Below are 26,413 nucleotides of genomic sequence, written 5' to 3' on the forward strand. Positions count from 1 at the left end.
GTAACATTTTTGTCTGGAGCGTGCTGCCATAATACAGTTTTTGTTCTGAAAGTTTTTGTTTGTTTTGGTAGGGGCAGGCAATCAGGTTTGTTTGTTTGTTTAATGGAGGTACTGGGATTGAACCCAGGGCCTCGTGCATGCTAGGCACACACTCTGCTACTGAGCTATACCCTCCCCCCAAACTTTTTCACTTATGCTGTAATAGATCACCAGAAAGATAAACTTAACTCATGACTCAAAGGTAACTACAAAGTTTCACAGTTAACCTGTCAGTTATTCAGTGATGCTGTGTACTGGGTTATGCTAGATATTAGAACTATTTACATGAATGAAATACACTCCTGCCCAGAAGAAGCCAATACTTGGGAATTTAAAGCTGGCTAAAGTTTCATATGAAAATTTGCAATGCTAGGAGCTTCAACAAAATGGTAAGACACAGAAGAAATTGATATCTCAGGAGAGTGTCTGAATGAATGTTTAAAAACCCAGGTTTGTCTCAAATCCAAGTGTTCCTGTTCATCTAAATTAGACTTCTTGAATCCTGTAGTTTATTTCTCTGAATCTGAACATTTAATTAGAAGTATAAATAAAGTTATAGGACTTTACATCTGTTGATATACTTTTCTATTTCTGTGTTAATGTAGCCTGTTTAGTATTTATTCTGAATTAGTTTATTTTGAATTAATTTTATTCTGAATTAGTGTATGAGACTTTAAAATTCTTTGGAGTTTTTCGATTTGCACTGGAGGCAAAATATTTTTCTGTAAGCATCATTTACTCATTTTAGCTTGATAAATGTGAAATTTGATTGTGCGAAGAGACACGGGTGATTTCTGCTATGGGGTGGGGAAGATGAAAGTGTAACCTGCATCCTTCCAGCCCCAGATAGTACTTTTTTACAGATTCTGATAGAAGTTTTATTTAAGTTCTTTACTAGTGCTTGTTTCCCGTATGAAGTTAGCTTGTGAGGCTGAGATGTTTTTGGTGTAGGATAGCCATCACTTTACTTGTGAAAACATCTACTTATATTCAGGATAAACATGTTGAACAAGTGTAAACTTCCTATTGCTTTTGCAGTTTGTTGGACGCCCTTTCAGTTCCTTAAGCATAATCGTGGAGGAAGTTATCTGCACTCCTGGCCTTTGAAAAAACTGGACAGGCCTGTGGCCAGGGCTCAGTCATCAAACCTGTTGGTGGACCTGGAATTTTGTGCCTAAGCTCGTTCATCCAAAAGGGGTCAGAAACCAAAGGTTAAAGATGCATAAAGTGTTTATTTTTCTCCTATTTGCTTTGGGCATAGTGGTAGATAGCAGTAAATTAAGTTGTGCACTCTAAGAAATTTTGCTGCTGTGTCCACGTATGAAGAACCCTCACTTCATTTTCAAGGGCAGAAAGCTACGTTGTTGATCAAGTGATATGTATTCTGGTGTGTATCTTTGTCTTGCTGTTTAACCTCTTTCTCCTTCTGATGATTTTCCTTTGATCATTTGCCTTGTTCCTAAGGTTGCCTTTGACAAGCTCTATCCCTCGTATTGAATATCTTTTGAGATTTCTGCTTACAGTTTACCTACTTTGTCCCCTGTTATGTGCCTTTACCTTCTGGTTTAGGACATTGCTGACAACTTGCTCACTGTTTGTAATTACCTTTTGGGCTCCTCATTTTCCTAATCCTTGGCTGTGTGGGCTTTGCTGGTCTCAGCCTTTGTAGTGCATTTTCAGTCTGTTGCTGCTCTTGAGAAAAGCCTCATCTATCCTGAATTCCAGAGGGGCATGTGTGTTCGTGTGTGTGCAGACATGCCTCGACAGCCAGAATTTATGTTAAAAATACCTTTTCTCATGTAAGGCTCCTTTTTGATAATTGAGACAAGAGGAAAAAATGAGTTTATAGCATTTGCTTTCCAATTACTAGAACTGAGTCCCTGATCTAACACCTAAAAATGTGTCTTACATATAAGCCTGTTTAAACTAAAGGTTAACAAGCTGTATGTCTAAAGTATAAAGATGCATTTGGAGTGAGGAGGAGACTATTTTAGGGCCAATTATGGCCGTATGCTTTCATTTACTGGTTGCATATGGTATGTGTGAGAAGGATACTGTTTTCCAAGTGAAACAGCAATTCTGTCCCCTTGTAGAAACTTCTCGTCAAGTCACCATTTTGCCAAATGCAGTAATAATTGATTAGTCATCTTATTTGTTGTATTAGAGCATTTGACACAGTTGATCAGTTTCCCCGTTGGGACACTTTCCTCCCATATTTCCGGATTACCACCATCTCCTTGTTTATCTTCCACCACATTGGTAGCTTTTTTTTTTCACTTTCCTTTAACTCATTTCCCCAACCTTCAAATCAAAACCTACAGGTGAAATGTCCCAGTCAGTGCTTGTACCTCCTCTTCCCTCTCTATTACTCCCTTTGTTGCCAGTGGATGTAAGTGGTGTTCCAGGTTCTTGTCCTGTTCCAAAAAGAATTCAGAGATGAGATGTGGAGGTAAAGAAAGTAAAATGAGGATTTATTAAAGGATGGATAGTACACTCTCAGGGGGAGAGCAGGCAGGCTCAGGTCAGCTGCTGCCCTGTGTTTCTTTGGCAAGTTAGTTACATAGGGTGTTAAAGTGAATGGGCGCAATATTCATTGGGGAGGGAAGGGTTTAGGGTCGTATTCCCTGAGTATCATCCTAACTCCACCTTCCCAGAGGGAGGAGGGATTTTTGTCCTTATTTAGTCTATATCAGAAGTGTCATGGTGTTGGTAAATGATGGATACTTCTAATCTACAAGGCTAATTTTATTGGAATGAGGGCATAATGAGCAAAAGGTTACATTTGGACACTGGAAATTCCTGCCTTTTCTTACCTTTCTTTGTCAGTCTCCAGGCCACTTGTCACCCCAAAATGTGTGACCATTTATCAGCCCAAATGTTCCTGCTTTTCTTTCTCTGCCCAGGGACTCCTGGTGCTTACATGATATGTGGTTTCTTGCATTTGACCCGTGTCCCTCCTTTTTGCCCAATTCCTTCCATTTGGTCTGTGTCGCCTGTTCTCTGCTTGTATCTAGCTATCTGCCTGTTCTAACACCTTGATGAATCCATCTAAGATCTTGGGTTTTATGTACACTTGCTATAGTAATCTCTTTCTTGAACTGGAGTCTCCTATATCCAATTTCCTTCTCTGTGTTTTTCAATGAGGATCAATAATAGATATTTCTAACTTAACATCTCCAAAACTGGACCTCCTAATCATTCTTCCCAAGCCTGTTTCTCCTATCTTAGTGAATAATTTCCCGTCCATATTAATAAATGACAGTTTCAAGCCTTTGAATTGCCCAGGCCAAAAATCTTGGAGTCAATCTTGACTCCTCTCTTTCTCTAATAGTAATTTCTGTTTTTTTTCATAGCTGCACCCCTTGCTCCAAGAAGTGCTTGGAAGACACCATTAAACAGGCTTTGAAGTAATGAAATGCACTAGCAGGAAAACAGGGTGAACTGTAGTCTGATGCCCAAAGATAGAACTTTTAGTTAACTTAGGGTGCTCCTTGTTTTCTTACCCTCATCAGTCCCAGAGGGAGGTAGCTTTTGTCATACTGTTGAAACAGGATGGCGTAATTAATGCAAATTAGTGGAGATTATATATGCTGCATTTTTGGAACATCAAGCAGAACATAGTGATCAATTCTTTATAATGAATATCACCGTCTCATTATTTCCTTGGGTTTCTGTTAATATCCCAGCATTTAATAACTAATTTTTAAATGAATGAATGATTCCTAATGTACATGTCAACCTAGAGCTTTAAAAAGCAGGATTTATCCTGTTCTCCTCTAAAACTTGTTTCTCTCCTTGCATGTTATGTCTCTGTTAATGGTCCTACCTCCTCTTTAGTTGAACAATGAGGTTGTGAGGACTTGTAAATTCTTTTCTTTTGCTTCAGCCGCATGCTCACCCAACCATCAAATACTACCAATTTTTCCAGTGTTGTTCGGGACTCCCTCATTGCTCAGCAAAACTACTTCTCCAATAGCTTCTTAACTTGAATCTGTTACGTCTGTCAACTGAAATAAATGCGCAGTCTAAAAGTTGAGAGTTACATTTTATTTGGCGGGAGGACTCGAGCGGGGCTGACAGCCTCTCAGATCACTCTGAGGGACTGCTCCAAAGAGGTAGGGGAGGAGCTAGGATATATAGGAGCTTTACAACAAAGACCAGGTAGTTGGAACAATAAAAGATTACTTGTTATCTAAAGAAAACCAGGCACCTCAAGTTAAAGAATTTAGTGCTTTTCTAAGTATAGGAGGAAGCAAAAATTTGGGCTCATTGAATTCATTTTTTGACAAGCACCTAGCTATATAGGACTGGTATCCTTTCCTTTCTTATTCTGAGTCCGCTCAGAGTGCACCATTGTGAGTGGCTGCAGAGGCTGGGCTGCAGGCCTGTCCTCACTGGGGGTTGGCAGAAGCTGTTGATGACTTGGTTTCAGCATTCTTTGTTTGCTGATATGGTAGCAGTATTTTCGTTCACACGTCTGTTATTGCCTCTCCTCTGCATAAAATCCTTTATGATTTCCCCTATTTCCAGCTGAATCAGAACTTTCCAACTTGGCACATGAGGCTGTGCCTCCCCTGGCCTGTCTCCTTGTCTGGCCCCGTCTTTAGTGAGTCCTTCCCATGCTTGCCCGCTTCCCACTTTCACAAGCTGCTCAGGAAGTCTGAATTCCTTGTAACTCAACAAAAGGGCCTCCGCCTTTGAATGTGTTAATTCCTCTGCTTAGAACATCTGGGGCCTATTGGTCCTGGCTGCCTCTATTAATCCTTAGGAGTCAGTGTTGTTTCTCTGGGTCCTTTTTTGTTTTTTTTTTCTTCCCAACTTTTTTTGATCACTCTCCACCCCCCACCCCCCGGCCTTGGGTGGGGAGGTAATTAGGTTTATTTACGTATCTTAGTGGAGGTTCTGGGTTTGAACCCAGGACCTCATGCATGCTAGGCATGCACTCCACCACTGAACTGTACCCTCCTTTATTTAACATCCCCATATTCCTGTTATATACCAAACAGATCTCTTCTAGTGCATAGTGTGTTTTTATTATTATACCTACTCTTCACTAGGATAGGCAACGTGTCGTGTTTACCTTTTTAGTTACTGAGCCTTCTTCCCTGTCCTGAGGAATTGATTTCTATGGTGTAGATGCCAGATTGGCATCCACTTATACTGGTATCCTCTCTCAGTGTGAAATCATGTCTAAACATCTCAACATGTAGGTTAAAAACCTAGAAAGAACTCATTGGTCTTTACCTTGATTATAGAATTTTTTTAATCTGTAAGGAAACAATACATTTTGCTATATCTAGACATACATTCACACGATGAGTTAATCAAAGTGGGTATAGGTCATTATCATGGCAAATTACCATTAGAATTCGGAAGGGATTTTAAAGAATTAAATTTATTATTTCAGCTTAAGTCAATTTCCTCTTTTTCCTTTTATGAAGAATTGCCTTATAAATGTTTCCTGAATATAATTTGCATTATCCTTTTCCCTTCTTCCTCCTCAATTTCATGCTGCTATTATTCTGCACATACCTGCTTTCCATTTAGGAGATATTTGCTGATAATTTTTATGTTGCTTATTTTTGCTGCTTTCTTTCAGTTGTCTATAATTTGCATCTTTTCCAGAACCCTGGTGACTGATACTAATGTAATTTCTCTGAATGTGGAGAAACATTATTTGTATGCTGTTTGAGATCTTTTAAAATGCTGAGAAAAACATTTGTGGGTACTGGGTAATGACGGGCAAGGAAGTGGAAAGCATTTTAAACTTGACTTTTTGACACGAACTGGTCACAGCTGAGTGAGCGTGTACTGGAAAGGTAGACTCTGTTTTAAGTTCTTTCTTTCAAGTATGTTTTCCCTTTACCTCTCTCTCAAGTTTTGACAGCAGAGGCATGCTGGCCAGATTTTAGTGTTTAGATATCAAATAGAACAATTATGATATATTTCAGCCAGCAGGAACGGAGACCCCGTTGGTGTCTTAACCCAAAATGTCTTTCTAAATTCATATAAACCTTGCCGTAAGGGATGGAGAAAGGACAATTTAGGGAACAGCATGAGGTTAAACATATTGATCAGTAGGCTGGTCGTTCTTGTTAGATTTTGCTGGAATGTGGACTTAGAAAACGAACACCATTAACAACCACAAAGAATCCTGTGCTTCTCTAGAGACAACCTCTTTTGCTTCCATTACATGGATTTTTATATAATGAAAGAGATAATTCAGCCAGGGATTTTAAAGAAAGGCTATCCAGGGTGAAAGTTTAAGTGTTAAATATGAACTGGAAAATACAGCAATTTTAAAATTTTCATCATTTAAGGTATAAAAGGATTTAGTTAGCTATGTTATTTCTTTATGTCTTCTTAATAAGCATAACACACAAGAGGTCTGAATTTTTGTCAAAGTGTAGGAGCCATTATCTGGTAAGTTAACGTCTGGTAATTAACTGTACAGAGTTCACAAGATAGATTTTGGTTATAACAACCCCATTAACTTGATTCAGGTGTTTGTTAACTCTTGTTGACTTGAATTCTTTGAGTTTCTCTTGATGAATGGAAAGTTATTTTATTATCCTATTTTAGGTAAGTGTTATCTATCCAAAGGATATTCATTGTTTTTCAACTAGTGTGTGTTCAACTAGTGTGTGTTCCGTATGTCGTATGCATATGGGATGGTATTTTTGGACAAGAACCTAAGTTTCGGTTGAAGCATATAAAAAACTCCACTGAAACGATATTTCTTGTATAATTTATAATTGACTGAAATGCTTAACATACAAATTGTCGTTTTAATAGACTCCCCTGTGAAGGAAGATATTTGATAGTACTTGGAACAAAACCTTGATGTTTCAGTTCTGTTACTCCTTTTTTAATGTCGGAATCCGAGCCTAAGTCTCGCTGTGTAATTTATTGTAGGTGGCGTGTATGCAGCTCATCAATGCCCTTGTTACATCTCCTGATGATTTGGACTTCAGGCTTCACATCAGAAATGAATTTCTGCGTTGTGGATTGAAAGAGATATTGCCAGTAAGTGCCCTGCAGTCTCCTTATTAATATTTAAATTAGAGAAGTACTTGAATAGGGGGAAATTTAGATAAATTACCTTCAAGAATAATTTATCTGTGGGAAAAAAGGCTCGAGTATGAAAATCTGTTTTTGAAATATAGATGATAAGATTTGAGTATTATTTAACACTTTAAATGTTTGAATGCTATAAATCAAGTTGAATGGTTGGTTTATTGTTTATGTTTCTCATTAATTTTTTGCATTGTGAAAAACAAAACCGTTCATCATAATTTCTATTTAATATCTCCAGAATTTAAAATGTATTAGGAATGATGGCCTGGATATCCAACTTAAAGTCTTTGATGAGCATAAGGAAGAAGACTTGATTGAGTTCTCCCATCGCCTTGAAGATATTAGAACTGAACTTGAATATCCTTTTGTTCTGAAGTCAATCAAATATGTAAAATTATTGCTAAATATTAAACAACCAATCCCCACCCCCTAAAATATTAAGCTTCTGAAGCCATTTCTAAACAATATAAAATCAAACCTTTTTGATTTATAAGCCAGAAGGTTATTATAAACCTTTTTTATTTTATTAGTTTAATGTGTGTTTTTATGAATACATGCATATGTAAATGGCTGTTACAACCTACAGACGGGTGCTATTTGGTCTCTTATGTGTATGTGTACAATCTGTTCTTTTTTTTTTGTCATCTCCCCTCCCCCCAGTGCTTTTCAGCATTAGGAATAGGTACCCTTAGCCTGCTGGTTAGTTTCTGCCTTATACCTCAGTGTATCCTGATAGAAGCCAGTGCTAACATGTGGGTCTGCAGATGTCTGTGCCTGTCCAGAGATCCACTAGGCTTCTGTCTTCCACTGGGGCTGCTCCGTGGTAGGTAATGCCTGGCACCGGCTCTCTTGGTCAGGGTCCCTCAGCCCAATGCAGAATTTACAACCAGCTTTTCACTACCGTTCTGCCAGCAACATGTTGGCTCAAGAGAGGAAGACTGGTTGGAGTTCATTGTGGAGGAGAAGCCAGGAAGTGTCAGGTCAAGTTGCCATGCACACAGTTTTCTCTCTACTCTCCATCCTAACTATGTGTGTTTTGTTAAGTGTTGAGTACGTATGATGCCTGTTTTACATTAAGACACACAATAATCTTTTGAAGCCTTGCAGAACTTCTTCCGTGTCACATTATTGCAGTTGTTCCGTGTAGAGGACAAATAAATCCACATATTCCTTAATCAGTTTACTGAAGCATGTGATCTTTACAACGTGGTGTGGAACACAGTTAAGGAAACCAGAGCAGAGGGTTATTTCATTTCAATTCTGCAGCATCTTTTGCTGATTCGAAATGATTATTTTATAAGGTAAGAGAAAGCTATGTTCTAATGTTTTCTTTCATTAATAAAATTCTGTTAATTGTGAAATTCATCTGATGTTTATTTGGGCAAGCAAATGATTTTAAGACCTCTGTTTCTTTCATAATATTGATTCATAGAATGTAGTATTTCCTCTGGAAGTATATTTAGATCAAAGGTGGTATGAAGTGATATTCCTATCACTTTTTTAAGCTCCAGCAGATTCTTGATTACAACTTTTCATCTGAATAAAATGTGAACTAGTGATGAATTACTAGGTTGTTGTATGATGGATAATATTTTCTGGTTAGTCCTTAGGCAGTAGGAATAGTATACATTAGTTTCTTTTTATAAGTTACATGGACAGTACTAAACATCATTCTTATTAGTGTTTTAGTAACTAGGAAGTACCTTAATAATACAGTTGTGTCCAGTGTTGCTAATGTATCAGAAGGCTAGATGAATGACTTTGAAAAGTTTGATTATGTCCTAGCCATCTTGGGCTCAACAAATTGTTTAAAAATAATTGTTTATCCTTGTCTATCTGCAGTTATAAATGGATAGTAGCACTTAAGCAGCTGGATTGTTATGAAGATTGAAATGGTAACATGGGTGAAACTCCTAGCCAGACACCTGGCACATGGCGTGTGCTCTCAATACGTGTTCTCTATACCCTTTGTCTTCTTTTATTACTATTTAATGAAGGAAGCTGAAATCTTTGAATATAAACCATTTTTGTCACCTTTAATTTAGCTTTGCTGAAACTTCATTCTTAGATACTGTGGATAGTATGTTTTTTCTTACTCTAAGTTCAAGTAGAAGGATTTGCAAGACAGTCTCATTCGGGTCGTGCCTCTGGGTGATGTCAGAGGGTGTAATTTAGGCTTTTAATGTACCTAACAAGTGAACAGCATTGAAGTCAAAACATGTTAAAACTTGAAGTTCTCTGAGATGAGTACAGGATCATGCATCTTATCTTCTCTCTTTGTAGAATTAGAGAATTCCAGTGGTATTCTGAAATATGAGTATAGTAACCTATTTTGTAGCTTAATTTGCTTCTTTTTCATATTTTCTTAAAATAAGATAGTTTAATATTTAACCACTTTATAAATGCTAGATAAAAAATACTAGTACATTGATTAAATAAGATTTTTAATTATCATAGGTGCCTTGCTGATTGTAATACTGTACTGCGCGCCAGATTTACTTAAAAATAAACTTGAAATATCCGTTTACTCTGGAGTAGCCTCATCCTTTTCTTGATCCCTGTGTGGTTGGTCCTGACAGCCTCTGATTGTTTGCTGCTTGAAGTTCCAAGAATTCAAGACTGTTGTTTGCTTTCGAAGATTTGAATGTGTCTCTATTGCTGCAGAGCCGGTTATAGCTCACTCAGGACCCTAACCTTTCATTGGTGCTCTCTAGGGTGGGACGTGGTTGTGTCAAAACAGATTAAAAAAGACAAGTCTCCTGGGACACGCCCAGGCGAGCCGACCACTTTGGTCTAATCAAGAGTCTCGGAGAAATGTTAAATTGTAGCACTACCAAAGTGACATTCGTGAGACAGAAGCTCATCCGCTTTGGTCATTTTTTGAATATCACCTTTTAAATTTGATACTCACATGTGTTGCATTCTCTCTTGGCTCTTTAAGCCCTCGGTCTTTGTTCCAAATGTGGTCACTCTGAAGGCAGAATTCTTCCCATGACTACAGTCGTCAAGGTGATCCCATCTGTTCTTTCCTCATGTTCCAAAATTCTCAGTTATTTATTAGTATTGTTATTGTTTATTCTTACAGTGGGAATACTTTTATTACAAGATTGAGTCAGAATTATAGTTATTTACATAATGTTTTTGTCATCCATTCATTACAATTTTTTTCTCTTTACTTTTTTATTTGCATACAGTAAGATTTACCCTTTTTGGTTTGTAGTCTTGTGAATCTTGTTCTTTTGGCTTTACCTTCATTTTTTGATTTACTATCTCATATGGACCCAGATTTTACCTGTTAGAAATTTTTGATTATCTGAACATTTTTGTTTGATAATCATTTTAAATTAATATTGATATTAACAAACATAATTTTAAAAGTTTTTTGTAAGTTAGGTTTTATGGTAGGATGCTAAATTTTTTCATTTCAAAGAATTAGTGGATAGGGAAATTAAAATCTTTGCTCACTTTCACATTTGGAACCAAAGGAAATTTTACTGAAAGTGAACTCAGTTGGAGAATGTATATTGAAGACCCCTGAGAAAAGCAAATGCAGCAGGATAATTGGAAGGTGGGGTAGATCAAAGTTGATTCTCTAACAAATGATTAATGATTTATTATGTACAAAATATCATGCTAGTTCACTATGCATGGGAGATAATTTCTGATATTTGGTAAAAATGCTGCAGAGGAAGTGAAGATGATTTCAAAATATTCTCCAATAAAAATGACCTTTTATCAGTGAAGTAATGACAATTTATGTTCATCCCTTAAGTATTCCTCTAACATTTTCATCAACTTTTGAATATTGCTCAAGAGAGATTATTTTCTAGCTTTTTCTGGAATCCACAAGTGCATTATTCTTTACTAGTATTGCCTTGCTGAAAGAGTTTTTGCATGAAATTTCAGCTACATTGCTCATAATTTGGGGTAGTGGAGGTGAGAAAACATTTATTGAAATTATGATTTTTTAAAAATGACACAAAGTAGCTTGCATTAACTTAAAACATTTTTATTAAAACATTAGGATAACATTGAATAAGGGTAGAAAAAGAATGGAGTGAGTGCATCATCTCAATTTTTATTTTTATTTTTAATGGAAGTACTGGGGATTGAACCCAGGACCTTGTACTTGTTAAGCATGTCCTCTACCACTGAGCTATACCCTCCCCTTCAATTTTTAAATGTGATAGAAATGTTTGTGTAATTTATGTACCTCAAGTGTAAATATGGTTATTATACTAGAATATTAGGGAAGGAGTTGAGAACATTGAGGAAAACATTACTAATACCTTCTTGCTCTGATTTGGACCCGAAACAGTGTGTTTTGAACATTTTCACTCTATGACAATTAATGAGCATTAATGTTCTTTGGTGATGTTAAGCTGTAGTGAATTTTATTCCACATAATGGATGGTTTACTAGGTATAAAGTAAGCAGGTCCAGGGCAGTCAGTCATAGTTTATAGCGAAGGAAAGCCCAAGTAGCTGGAGGCAGCATGACATACATGGTGGGAGGGTTTGAGAGGAAAGTGCGTAAAAAGTCACTTAGGGCAGAAATAAGTCCTAAGGGGTGGTTGGGATGGAAGACTGTGCCTCATTAGAACAGTACCTACCCTCTCTATTACTTTAGTGTGGTTTTGTTAATAAAATGTTCTGAATATTTCTTTCACGTTTGTTAGCATGAGTTTTATGGGATGTTCTTTAGCTTGTTACTAACATAGGTTGACTGGACCTAACTGTAGTAACAACATGAAGCTTATTTGGGGATTTTAATTAAACTTTAATTTTTGGACAAATATTGTTATACTAAATTTTTCTAGCTTGCTTTTGAGTAAAAAATATTCATTTGATATTGTATATGTTTTACCATATCAGTTTTTGATGTGATTCCATGAACATTCTAAAAACAGTATACTGTATGGTCTTACGAACCGTCCAGGTAATTTTTTAGAAAATATTTCTTTTGGTTTGTATTAATAAAGTGAATTAATTGTAGCTATTTATGTATGGTACAGCGATAGGTTGAGGCTCTCTACTGAGGACTGCTTTTAAGCACATGTCACTTCACTTTAATATTTTGTTTCTTCCCGTCTACTAATTAAGTCAAGGTTCTGACTTTTATAAGAAAATGATCTTTAAAGCACACTGTATTTATAGCTAAAAGATTATTAAAAACATAGTGTCTTAAAATCATTAGAAAGAGAGTAACAACTGTGTTTACTCTCACTCCCATGTTAAATGTCAACTGTTGAAACTGTACGGTAGTAAATTATTGAACTTGAAATCAATCTACTAAAATGTTCTATTTCGATATAAAGTTAATGCTAATAAATTGAGTGTACGTTTATTCTTTCCTTGGTTTTAGGCAACAGTACTTCAAATTAATTGATGAGTGTGTGTCTCAGATTGTACTGCATAGAGATGGGATGGATCCCGACTTTTCGTATCGGAAAAGACTAGATTTAGATTTAAGTCAGTTTGTTGGTGAGTGTTTCTCTATTTTTTAAGTGGGAAATATCTTACAGTCCTTACCCATGGGTAAGCTCCGGAGTATTGTTTCTCATTGTGTGGCCTGTAGACGTCTAAGGGTCTTTGACACCCTTCCCGAAGGTCCTAATAAACAAAACTCTTCATGACAATACTGAGACACTATTTGCATTTTTGTTTGTGTTGATATCTGCACTGGTATTGCAGAACAGTTCTGAGAAAGCTGCTGGTACTTTGTTAATGAATCAAGGCAGTGTCACCAAACTATACTCATAGCCAGGGTATTCTTCACTTAGTAAAACAAGACAAAACAATAAAAACTGCCTTTTTTTTTTTTAACTTAAGGATGGCTTTGAAAAGAACTAAAAAATATTAATTTTATTACATATTTACGTTTGCATACACATCATTTCACTCTTCTGTGGGACAGAACAAGTCCTAGCGTGAACCATTTGTGCTGCAAACCAAAATCCAATGAGGAAATATTTGTGTAATTTGTCTGAGTTACCAGCTGAACTGCTTTTTTACTTCGAAAAAATGATTGTCACACAAACTGGCTATTCATATGTGAGTGTTTGGCACATACTTTCTTAAAAATTAAATGAAGTCTGTCTGTAACTTCAAGGAAAATGATGATAGAATATGTTACCTATGATAAAATTCAGGCTTTCAAGTAAAAAATCTTTTTGGAAAACTTGTATTTGCTACTGTCAGCTTGGTAGCTTTGCAGTGTTAAATTTTTTTTGTGATCAGATCAATGGTGATATTAGCCTGTGTGATTACTTTGACATTGTATGATGAAATGTGTCACCATTGCATGACTCTGTAAACCTCTTTTCCAAATAACCAGTACTTGAAAGATTCTGCACAGGTAAACAATCTATAGATTTTAAAGTAACAGAGTACAAAGTAGTCGTAGACATGATACATGATTCCACGTTGTAACCGATGTTTAAGAAGTTACCATATGTCAAATCTTGGTGTAACATCAAAAAAGAATGTCTTTTGTTTGTGTGCAGTTGCTTCTTCTTCCTATAATATCTGAGGCCAGGAAGAAGTATGGAATGTACAGAATGGGAATGGAGTAGATAATATTAGTGACACTAGTAAGGAGAATGTTTGTTTCTCTCCACAGGAGAGAGGAAACTAGAAGTTCCTAGGGGTGGTACGGACATAGAAATGAAGAAAAAAATGCTCTAAATATGTAGCAAACCAAAATGTGGAATGATGTTGAATAGTGTCTAAAAAAGAAAATTTTTTTCTACTTGGACATTAGGAATATTTTTTTCTTGAGTAGGTAAAGCTTTTGACATTGAATTCTTGAGAAGGCAGTAAAATCTTTGAACAGTGCTTGGCTATACAAGTGAAACTTTTACAGTTATAATAAATTTATTGTGTTTATTGATTATAAATGTTTAGAATAAACTTATAGACAATACAGAAGACTTAAATACAGAAGAGAGTATCACTGTACTTACACGAGTAGGTGAGAGAAGACAGGAGGAAAGACAGATGTTGGAAAGTACAGGGCACAGATAATTTCATATATTAAAATGGGAGTCAAGACATGCTGTCTGTGCAACAGGGATCAGAGGTTTAAGTATTACTTTAGTGCTTCAGAGCCAGCCAGTTCTAGAAAGGCAAATTATCAAAAATTGGGATTAGACAGGGAACAGTGTTTCTGTATTTCACAGTAGGAAGTTACCTATGCTGGCCTAAATAGTTAAGTCAATAAATAATGATATACACACTTTATGAAAACAAATATGTGTGTGTGTGTGTGTGTGTGTATGCAAGACTGGTATATTATGCTGTACACCAGAAATTGACATGTAGTAACTGACTATAGTTCAATTAAAAAATAAAGAAATAAATGGTATACACACTTTAGAGTTAAGCTAACCACCAGAATAATCTAATACAGAAAGAGCTATATTAATTTGTAAAAGCTCACATTTAAGAAGTCGGACTGTTTTCGATGCAGTGATTTGGTTGACTGTTACTTCTCATTATAAACCCTTCTGTAGTATGGTTTTTTAAAACCATGTTCATTATTACTTTCATTAAAAAGAGAAAGAAGGGATATATAGCACATCATGGGAAATCTGTATAAATCACTTCTGCATAGTATCCCATCATGCAGATACATATCAGAGCTTATTAATTAATCCATTATTGTATGGACATTTACATTTCCAGAATTTTGCTGACATTTTAATGAATATCCTTGTTTAGAGACAGAGTCCTCAAAATAGAATTGCTGGGTAAAAGAAAAATGCACATTTTAAGTTTTAGTACATATTGCCTAATTTCTTATCAGCATAGTTCCTTAATTAAACTTCCACTATTTTGCAAGAGATTTGATTTCCCTGTGCTGTCTCCAGCACTTGGCATTACAGATCATTTAATCTTTCCTTATTTTTCATTAAAAATTTTATATTTCTCTTTATTACTAGGGAAAATCAAATCTCTGTTCTTAGGATTTTGCAATTTTTAGGCTTTTTTAAATTCCTAATTTTCTGCTCATTACTCCTGCCCATTTTCCTTGGTTGTGTTAGGTATCATCTTCTCTTCTTCCTTCAGAATATTTATGGATTGATGATAGAAACCTTTGAAGAGTATATGTTACATTTGTACTCCCTCTTCCTTTTGCCTAATACAAGTTTAAAATTGTTAATTGGGTTTATCTTTCTCTTCGTGTTTTATGGCCTTGGTGTCATGCTTAGAAAATCCTTCTCCATTCCAGCATGACAATATTATGTTTTTTCTTTTTCTTTATTTTATTACTGACACTGTTCTTGGTTCTTTTCTATGGATTTTTTTCTTTCTAAATGTTTAAAGCAATAATAAATTTATGAAAAATTTCATCATTGCAATTTTAGATATTTGCATAGATCAAGCAAAACTAGAAGAGTTTGAAGAGAAAGCCTCCGAACTTCACAAGAAAGTAAGTAACTTTGACTAACTTTGCAAGACTCCTTGGGGGTCCCTGCAGCTGCGTTTCTGCCTCAGGGACACTGCATGTTCTTCCCACTTCCTTCCTTACCTCCTTCAGGTCTTTGCAGATACTGTCCTCTGAGGAGGACTTCCTGGACCATTACATTTAAACACTTAAACTCCCCACTCCCAACTCTGACCCTCCCTGTGCTTCTTTTCTTGTTTTTCCACTGTTGTATTTATCATCATCTGACATGCTATGTATCATTTTCGTGTCTGTGTGTGTATATGTGCGAATGTGTTATCTGTTTCTCCCTCTAGAGAAATCGTTTGCTTTATTCACTGCCCCTTGTACCCAGAATAATTCCTCACCTGAGAATTAAAAAAAAATATTTTTTGAGTGAGTGAATGAATATGATTGACAATGTGTAGAGTCAGAATTTTAAGATCGGGTTATTTCTCAAGACATCGTATACTTTAGACCCTTAAGATTGAAATGATATCTAAAAATTTTAGGAGAAAGGTCAACATGCTTTTTGTTTGATTAAAGTTGCTTCATTAGATCAAGTGGAACCATACAGAACGGTCATTTTCATAGATCAGAAGTCTCAGGTGTTAGGATTTTCATTTTTTCAGTCCATTAGTACTGCTGACCATCCAGCCATACCCTACTTTCGTTTAAGGTAGTATTTTGTGCTTTTATCTCTGCTCAGTATGTACCTATTAGACTTTTTCTCTATTTTTTTAAATTTTATTTTTAAATTTTATTATTTCTTGTTGTTGTTGAATTCTTCATATTTTAAGTAGTCACTCTGATTTGAATTCTTAGGGCTGGTTCCTCACATGGAAGGAATCATGATAATTTCTGCTACCACCACCCCGCTGAACATGAATATTTATTACATTAGGTCCCACTGCCAGAGAGTCCACATTTTTGATGTTTCAGGTCCTAAATGAATCTTGAGAGAATTGTACATTTTCATAGGCTTTTAATATAAAGCATAGCTTGCAAGTGGTAAACACTTCCATAAGTTATTAGTAACATGTGAAGAACTTTGTAAGTGTCCTGTCTAAGAAGTCCTAAGTTTCACCAAACACTTAGTGAGAGGTTATTATCTTCCAGGCCTTTGGCTGTAGGCTGGGATCACAGCTGTGAATATGATACCAGCATTGCCCTGAAATCTTAGTTTAGTGGGGGAACAAATTAATGGATCATTTATATGATGTTTCACAAGGATTCCAGTTAATAGATGTTTGTGTTGTAGGGTGACCTTTCACCCCACCGAATTTTGTATTCCAAGCTCGGTAAGTATTTCCATTTACCGAGGGAAAGTAGTAGCAAATTTTCAAGTATTTGATTTGAGTACATCCTAGGTAGTATACATTTGCTTTTATAATCATTTTTTGGTATACAGTATTTGTGTATGAGTGGTGTTAAACCTGATGACTTTCTCAACACATTGTTTTAAAATTGTGAGCTTTAAATGTCAATAAAAGAAAGACCTTGTTCAAGGTTAGTTATCTTCTTTTAGTCAGCAGTTACATATCTTAGGTGTATTCAGAAAATACTGTTTGCTCCATAAAAGATTCTGTTGCCATACCATTTTGTATGTTCAGCAAGAATTTTTTCTGATAGCTTTATAAGGACACATGTAAATACTTTGCTTTAGGCAGGAAGCTATCATGGTTGCTAGACACATTCTTTATTTTGGTGCATAAATTTGAAAAATGAAGTCCAGAAATGTCAGAAAGTACATAGTGAATATTGAGTTATCAACCTTCTTCTATAGATGCACTAATGCATTTACCCTAGGGAATGGAATTAAGCAGAGCCTCAACCTTAACTGTATTTCTTGACATTTTTGAGTGTAATTTTGTAAGCGTAATATTGCTCTACTTACTCCTTTTGGAAAAGAAGGCTATCACATCAGTTTTTATAAAGTATGTCTTTAATGGAGATTCATCTTATCCTCAAGGCTACTGTGATTTGACTACAGATATTATAAAAATACTAAAGCAAAGTTTATATTTCATTTAATGCCTTTATAGGGGGAGGATGTAGAAATCTGTCTTTTTGGTAAGTAATACAGATACTTTCAGTATGGTCAAGTTAATTTAATAAATTCCTTTAGAATGTGTTAATTATGACTCTGGTTGTTTTGATAGTTTTATTTATATTCCTGTAAATAATTCTTTTTCCTTCTGAATCTTATTCTAAGACCTATAAGATAGAATAGTGTACATATTGATATTGTGAAAAAGATTCCTTCATTCATACTCTCTTAAGAATTTAGTATTTTATTTCCTGCTAAGCAGCTTTAAACATTGAGCAGTCGTAAAATGGAGAATAAAGAAAATGACCTCTCAAAGATTTTTGAGGCTAGGAGACAGGGGAACTTTAATACATGACATTGACATATTTATTCAACATGTAAAGGAAGATTTGATAGGAATTGTATCATCACTTCACTCAACAAATATTTATTGAGTTTACTTATAAGCATAAAGCTTTGGAAAGGTGAAATAAAATAGAAATGATTCTTAATACTAATGAGCTTCTAGGTTGGTGGGTGATACCACATTTTGATATTTTTGTATAACACTGTGATAATTGCTCTGGTAGGAAAACCCTATGTGGTTTGTGAGCATGTAGGAAGGATCTTGGGTGGCCAAGGAGGACTTAACACAAGGAAGTAATAGCTAATGTGAGCCCTGATAGATCAGCATAAGGCAACAAGGTGAGAAATTCAGGGAGGAGGCATATGTACGTTTATTTTGAATTTTCTATAGGTATCTCAACCTTCTCATATTCAAAACCAAATTCATCACTCTTGTCCTTAAAAATGCCTTTTCCTCAAATTATTATACTTTGTTGCCAGCTTCCAAAGTAACAGAACAACATAGTCATCTTAGGTATATTCCCCTCACTCATTTCCTTCATTCAGTTGGACACTAATTTTTTGGATACATATGTATGTACATATACAGAGTCCAAAAAATTTTTATGTGTGTGTGTGTATATATTTCTTTTTTTCTTTCTTTTACCCTATTTTCTATTTTTATCCAGTCAGGGCTTCAGTTCTTGGATAATTACAGTAGCTCTAAACTCATTTCTGTGCCTCAGGTGTTTCTCTTTAAGTCCATCTTTGACACTGTTGCTGGTTGGGTTTTCCAAAGTGCAAATTTGATCATGTTATTTTCTTGCTATAAATGGTCTAATAGCTCTCCATAGTTTTCAGGAAAAAGAAAAAGCTTTTGGCTTAATGCAAAACTCCTTTCAACAGTTTCATTCCTGTATATATCGCTAGCTTCATCCTCTGCAGTTTGTTCTTGTACCTCCTCTTGTGCCCCTTACAAGGGATTGCTTGTCATTCACATACATGCTATGCTAGTCATGCTATTTGAAATGCGAGCTACACTTCTCAGCTAATGACTCAAGTTCTTCAAACCTGAGGTCAAGCATCATTCCTCCAGGAATGATTCACATGCCTCCAAGTCCTTTCTCTCTTTATTGCATATAATTTTCATAGATTTTAGGTGGTTAGTTTGCTTTGACTTTGCAACCAGATATTGTGCTTGCTACACACAGTGATCAAATTGTCTTAAACTCTGTATCCCTGGTCTCTGCCACTCTGAGAGAAAAGTAACAGGCATGCTATTAGATATATACTGAATAAAGTGAAAGAGGTGGTATGGGGCCAGATGTAAGGGGGTTCTTAATATTAGGCTAATGAGGGCAGTCTTTATAATCAAGCCACTAAAGGTTTAAGAGCAAAGGAGTCAGGTTACATGAGCTATCTTTTAGAGGGAACAGTAGTAGTCAAAGAGCAAAGCAAAGTTTGTAGAGGAAAAGATAATATTGGCTTTGAAAATACTAGGATGCTTTCTTAGTCTTGGAAAATTTTTTATAAATTTGGAAATACATTTATAGACTAATGTACAGTCTGGAATTGACAGGTGAAGCTGAGCTGGTGATAGGAATTTGGAAGCTATCAGTGTATGGCTAAACCTAACCCTAACCCCTATTTGACTGTATTTTAGAGTCTCAAGGCTCTTATTTGTGAAGTACTTGCATTTCTTTAATGATTAATTTTTTTCCATTTTTAAAAAGGGAGTCAAATACTTGTTCTTGATTATGAGACTATACTCTGTTTAAATTCACCTCTGCTAGTAGAGACTTTCAGTCATGTTGATGACAAGGTGAAGCTATGTGAGTGCAAGGTGGTGATTTGTGATAAGTGGTTATATCAATTAGAAAACTCATTTGATTCACTCATTTGATTATTGTTTGCCATCCTTTCACAAAGTGTTGGACTAGGGACTTTGAAAGATAAATTTATTATTAATCTCCCAAAGATTAATAAAAAATAAGATGGGCTTTGTCCTCTTGAACTGTTGTTGAAGGTTAGAGCCTACATCAGAATCCTTAAATCTTATGATGCTGTAAGAAAAAAAGTAATTGATACCTCTATAAAGCAGAGTTATTTATCAATAAACAAAATATTAAAATAGAATGTTTTAAGTCATGTTGATAAACTTCAGACAAGTTTCAAGTATAAGTTTTTGCAGGTAGGGATCAGGGAATTCAGTACAATACTTTGTTGCTATTTTACACAAAGTTGCAGTGATATTTAGGGAATTTTAAGAAAAATGCCAGGGTTCCAGGTAACTGTGGGCCAGTTTGTTCTGCTGAGAAGAGAAGGTTACAGACCCCATTTCTGGCTTTGTCTGCTCCCTTGCAAATGAACAATTTTGGTGGGACCTGGAGGGACCTAGAGAAAAGCTGTGGGCGACTTAGCAAAAACCTACACTCCTTTTATAAACGCTTATATTCTAGTGACAGATCATTAGAGTCGAATTGCTATATGAAGAATAGTGCCTTTTATTTCCATCTTTCTCGCTGTGTGTCTTGTTTTTTTTTCTTTTCAGTTTGAAAAAGAGTTTACTGACCACCAAGAAACTCAGGCTCGATTGCAGAAAAAAGAGGCAGAGATTAACGAGCTTCAAGCAGAATTACAAGCTTTTAAATCACAGGTGAAATACCATTTACCTGGAGTGAATTTGGGTATTGAAAGCTCACCAGGGGAACAAAGGTCATATCATATCTTCATAGCATCAGAATGTTGAAACTTTAATTTCCCTTGTATGTTTTCATATTATTGTTATTTATACATATTTCTATTCCATGGTATTTATTTAAAAAATTATTTTGCCCCTTCTTTTCTATTTGCATTTTTCAGAATATCTAAACTTTTACTTGTCTGCTTCCTTACTTTCATTTGGGTTTTGTTCCTGATATCCCGTGTTTCCTAGGTAATTAAGCATAAAGAGTAAGAAAGTCTTTTATTCTTTGATTTGTCATTCATCACTGATCTTTATCCCACTACAGGAAATTAATGCTCAAGCTATTTATTTTTCAGAACCTTCAGCCTATGGGTACCTTGCAGTGAAAGATAACCTATCTAGCTGAATGAGAACATTTTCTGATAATTTTTCAATTTCCAAAAGTAAACAGATTTAAAACATGACAAAAAAAGAGAGCAAATCTGGATTATGAAGCAGATAGCTCACATAACACTCTCTACACATAAAACATTTAGTTAGCAAAAAATACATTGTCTGCATGTTTTCTTCCTCTTTAAAAAATTTTTTTTCTTCCTTTTTTGGGGGGGAGGTAATTAGGTTTATTTATTTATTTTAATGGGAGTACTGGGGATGGAACCCAGGACCTTGGCATGCTAAGCACACACTCTACCACTGAGCTATACCCTCCCCCTTCATCTGCATGTTTTAAATGGATGAAGGTAAGGAAGTAGAATATTCAGAGCTCAATTTCTTCATGATTTACAGATAGGATGATGAGCAATAAGTATAGTTTTGCTGTTTTCCTTTCATCCTAATTTATGGTTATGTTGAAATAGTCTTAGGTATACTCTTTCCTATATTATTGGCAATTTTGTTTTCTTTTAAATATTTAGAGTATAGTTCTGTTGCAGAGGCTGTCTGAAGACACCCTAAGAGAAAGCTATCTGTTAATGTTCAGTTTTAGGAAAAAAATTAGAATCAATCTAGAAGACAGTTCTCAATGATCGTCTTTCTTTGGTGCTGCAAGAGAAAGTACCACAGTTGATTGAAATTTTTCATCTTTCCTATGTGGCTCCTTGTCTCTCATATTAAAGAAACATTTGATTGTGTCTTTTGTATTTCAGATTGAGTTATAGACAGTGGCTGATATATTTATGACAAGTTTTTTCTGGCCTGGGCTAATATAAATATAGGCTTTCTTTTCTTTCTAATTTCTCTCAATTGAAGGATTACTTGTAAATCTACTCTAGAAATTTTCAGTTTGTAGAAAACATATCCTCTATCTTTGGATATATTATTGCTTTGGATCTGTTTTGGATATGTTATTGCTGCTTTGGATATATTATTGATAAAGTGGGAATAAATTTATATTTTGAAACATTTAAATCAGGGAATCTCCTTTGTTGTTTTAAATGGTGTACATTGTTGACTTTCATTTATGTCTATCAGAAGAAAGCCTGAAATCAGAGACTTAATACTGACCACCATATTCATTTTTGAAGAACAGTTGGCGAATACTTTTAGATTAGTTTGTATTTCTCATAAAATTTATTCATTTGTCTTAAGAAACTTTTCTTAGATCAAAGCTATGTTTATTATAAAGGTTATGGATAAAATATGTTCTATTATCTGTGTTCTCATTCCTTTAGTCACTTAATAGCAAGCACTGTTAGGTGCTGGGATATAATGGTGGGCAAGGTAGTCACTGTGTCTGGCCTCATCAGTGACCTAGTCAAGTCAGTGACACTCCATCAAAATCTAGAGCGGAAATTAAACCATACCTTTGTTTGTTTGTTTGTTTTTTAAATATATTTTTATTGAAGTATAGTCAGTTCCAATGTTGTGTCAGTTTCTGGTTTACAACACAATGCCTCAGTCATATAGGAACATACATATAGCCATTATATTCTCCTTCACCATAAGTTACTATAAGATATTGAATATAGTTCCCTGTGCTATACAGTATAAACTTGTTGTTTACTATATCTTGGTTTTAAGACATTAATTGTTAACCATAAGTATATCTTAAGTGTGAGTATAATAAACATACGTCCTTAGCATTCAAAGGGATTGCAGCAGCCTGGCATAACACTAGTGATTCTTCTTTATACTTAATGTTTTTGATAAGGCATGTTCTTTGATTGTGGTCTCAACTTCTCTTAAATACTTTGTGCTGCTCTCAAATATTGATTTCAAGCCTTTATATGTGATCTGTTTTCCATAATTGTGCCATAAGCTTTTAAATGATTTATTTATATATATAAAAAGATATGGCTCAATATATTTATATGGGCATATATGTGTATATATATATGGCTCAAAACTGAAGTTAATAATTTCAGGAGAATAATTATACATCACAAAAATTATTTATCAACCCAAATCGCCTTTATGATAATCAGGATGCATCTGTTTTTACTATGCCATGGATACATAGGACAGAAATGCCCTTGGGTCTTTTTATCTCCTGATTTTACCTTGCTTCTCTGTGGTATTTGACTTTGTTGAACAATAATCTCTTTTTCCCCCCTTTGGTCACTCTCTTCACTTTTGATTTGTGACCCTGTGCTTGCCTTTTTTCTCTTCTTGTTTGTAATTCCTTTCTCCTACACATATTTCTTCAAAGGCTGTCATTTGCCAATTACTACTTTAAATGCTAGGACACCAGTAGTGAGTTATTTGGACATAGTCATTTCCCTCATGGAGTTTATAATTCATCTCAGAGACAAATGCTAACAATTCTTTAAATAATTATTTAACCCTTGATAAGAGCCATCAGAGAACAGGTGAAATGAGTGATCAGATAAGGTTTTGCTGAGGATGGGACTGATTATCTAAGATGGAAAGGACCAGAAGGAGATGTCCTGGTGAAGGGAGTAGGACCAGGGAAAGGCAGAAGGAACAGCATGCACAAAGAGCTGAGATCAGTGTGAGCTTGACGTAAACACAGAATTGTATATGAAAGTAGGTGGAGACCAGTTCACAGGGACCAGATCATGACATACTCTTGCACATTCTACTAAGAAACCTGAATTTTTTTTCTCAAGGGCAAAGTCATGATGTGGCAATATTATTAAAGTCTCTTTTTCTGGATTATTATTTTTGGCTTACCATTTAAATGCTTGTGTTCCCTAGAATTCTGTGTATAAACCTTTCTTCATGCTGCATACTCTGGGTGCACTTGTCTCTACCCATGGCTTCTTCATCTGTCCCTTAGAGACTGCTGACTTTCAGATCTTCTAGATCCATACCACCATTCCCTCCCAGACATCTTCACTTGGATGGCTATAACTACCTCAAAATAGGGAGTAATATTTTTGACAGTTACATTTTTATGAAAACAAAAGCTATAATAATATTCTTAATTTGGGGAAGAAAATCTTTGGAATTTTGTTTTTAGGTTAAACCACATGAATTTACTGAAATCAGTTGGTTTTGGTTTAAAAATAATACCTTATTTTTGAGAAAAGTGTACTTTAACATGTTTTATGGAGAGTTCTTAGTCATATCCCTTATTTTTTTTCCCCTCTAGTTTGGTGCCTTGCCACCTGGGACAAACACCTCTTTGCCTCCTTCAAAAGAAGATGGAGCTGGCCACCCAGCACTTCCTCCTCCGCCACCACTGCCCTCTTGTGGAGGCGGGCCACCTCCACCCCCTCCTCCACCCCCTCCTCCACTTCCAGGGATACCCTTGCCATTTGGTGGTGGTCCTGTGCCTCCACCACCTCCCCTGGGATTTCTCAGTGGACGGAACTCTCCTCCCCCACCAACCCTGCCTTTTGGGTTAAAACCAAAGAAAGAATTTAAACCAGAAACCAGCATGCGGAGATTCAATTGGCTAAAGGTAAAACAAATAGAGAAATAATACTGATACCTAGATTAAAACTCAAGTTTGTATTTACTGGTATGTAATTTCCAATGGGAACCCTATTCAGGATGACATTAAACAAACAGGCATTATTTTAAATAAAAGTTTTACTATTGACTAAAGCTTTCTGGTTTATAAATTGGGTGGGAGTTGTTGTTATAATGTGATTTGATTTGTAGTTAAATTGGTAATTCAACATTATTGTGATTAAAACTATATTTTGAAGTATTTCTCAAAAGTACAAAATAGTATTCTTAAGAACTTCTTTATGTTGGCAGCTATTGGGAGAAGTATTACTAGTTGTCAGAAGTTGATACTGAGTTTGGAGACAGGAATTCTGAATCATGTAGAAAGATGGTTTAATGGTCACATAAACTTGAGCATTGCTAAAGACTAGGAGAAGTATAATTGTGAAGAAGCAGACTTCATTTCATTCAGCTTCAGATCCCCAACTACTTGAGAGTGGAACCTTTTTTTTTCCCTAGTAAAACCATAATGTCCTGCAGAACTTGTATGTTGTTGAACACACTTTGGGGAAAAATCTTACGGGGATTACCTTGTAAACATCTGCTGGTAGTTGTGTGTGTGCGTGATGATTGGGCTGGGGACAAATGAAACAACCAGCTGTTGTTGTTTGTAAATCAGTCTTCTCTCTGACTGCAGATTGGACCTCATGAAATGACCGAAGACTGTTTCTGGGTGAAAGCAAGTGAAAATATGTATGAAAGTGTGGATTTGCTTTGTAAACTTGAGAATACATTTTGTTGCCAACCAAAAGGTAAGTTTAATATCTTGGTTATTTGTTACTTTTAGTATTTTCATATTGCCACTTTTTTGTATGCTTACCTCTAGAAAGTATTATTTCACTGTCCTATATATGATATTTTTACTTTACTAATGGATAAATGAATCTAATGAAATATTTTAAAAGTTAATTTTGTTATATGGAGTATCAAATAAGCAATTTCTACAGTACAATGATTAACACAAAACTTTAAAATTTTTCTATATGTTACCTTCTTTGAAGATGTTAAATTACACTTTCATAAAGGAGGATATTTTCAGAGAAAAATTTGGCATGAGAATTCACGTTGGTCAATGAGAAATAGAAAAATAGAAACAAAATGTGAGCCTTCCTCTAGTTGGAATTTTACCACCCTTTAATGTTACAATGACTATCACATAATTAATCAGTATGAGTCACATGGAATAGAAATATCAAATTTATAGAATATCTTGAAAGTTAGCTTGAAATAGAAGTCTATGAGTAGATATATGATCTTTCCATTAAAGGCAATAAAATTCATTTTCCAAAGCTATCATAGATAGCTTTTACCTGTGCCATGTGACTTTTCTTTTTTAAATAACTCTATTTAGGAATAACTCTTGTCTGAAATTTGAATTTGTCTCATCCAACGTCGTGGACCTACCACTTATGTTTCAGGTCTGATATCCACATATACTGTTCAATTTATTTTTAAGTAACACTTATATCTTAGGTATGTAGTACAAAGCCTTTAGATCAGTAATTACCTTTTAATTTTCAAAAAGAAACCTTTTTCACCTTAGACTTACATCACATATATCCCTGGGCTCATCAAACACGGAGATAGCTGATGGGGAGAGATGGTCCTGGCTGGAGATGGGAAGGCTTGGAATTGACTTCTTAAAGTGCCCAGTGTGTATGAGGCACCATGCTAGATGCTTTGTATATCTGACATAATTTGATCATCACAGCAACCGAGGGATGTTGACAGATACCAAAAAAATCATTTACATTTCTTTGAAATGCTTTTTAAAATATAATTATAAATTAGAAACTCTTTCTAGAAATTGTCAGTTAGAAACTCTAAAAGGTAATTGTAAGTTAAGATGGCTTTCTAGAATTTGTGGTAAATCCGAAACCTTTATCAGATATTTT

At 35.3% G+C, this 26,413-nt stretch overlaps 1 protein-coding gene across 2 annotated transcripts in view; it reads left to right on the forward strand.

Annotated features, from left to right (window-relative positions):
- Positions 1-26,413, forward strand: part of DIAPH3 (diaphanous related formin 3) — a 471,599-nt gene that overhangs the window by 154,416 nt on the left and 290,770 nt on the right. For both annotated transcript variants that reach the window (XM_064493111.1, XM_064493110.1), the window contains 8 exons: positions 6,955-7,065; positions 7,355-7,473; positions 8,301-8,417; positions 12,481-12,599; positions 15,485-15,549; positions 20,469-20,573; positions 24,157-24,468; positions 25,156-25,270. In XM_064493111.1, coding sequence (XP_064349181.1) covers positions 6,955-7,065; positions 7,355-7,473; positions 8,301-8,417; positions 12,481-12,599; positions 15,485-15,549; positions 20,469-20,573; positions 24,157-24,468; positions 25,156-25,270 — 1,063 coding nt within the window. The remainder of the gene's footprint in view (positions 1-6,954; positions 7,066-7,354; positions 7,474-8,300; positions 8,418-12,480; positions 12,600-15,484; positions 15,550-20,468; positions 20,574-24,156; positions 24,469-25,155; positions 25,271-26,413) is intronic.

This window comes from Camelus dromedarius, chromosome 13, assembly GCF_036321535.1.
Source record: "Camelus dromedarius isolate mCamDro1 chromosome 13, mCamDro1.pat, whole genome shotgun sequence".
NCBI classification, from domain to species: domain Eukaryota; kingdom Metazoa; phylum Chordata; class Mammalia; order Artiodactyla; family Camelidae; genus Camelus; species Camelus dromedarius.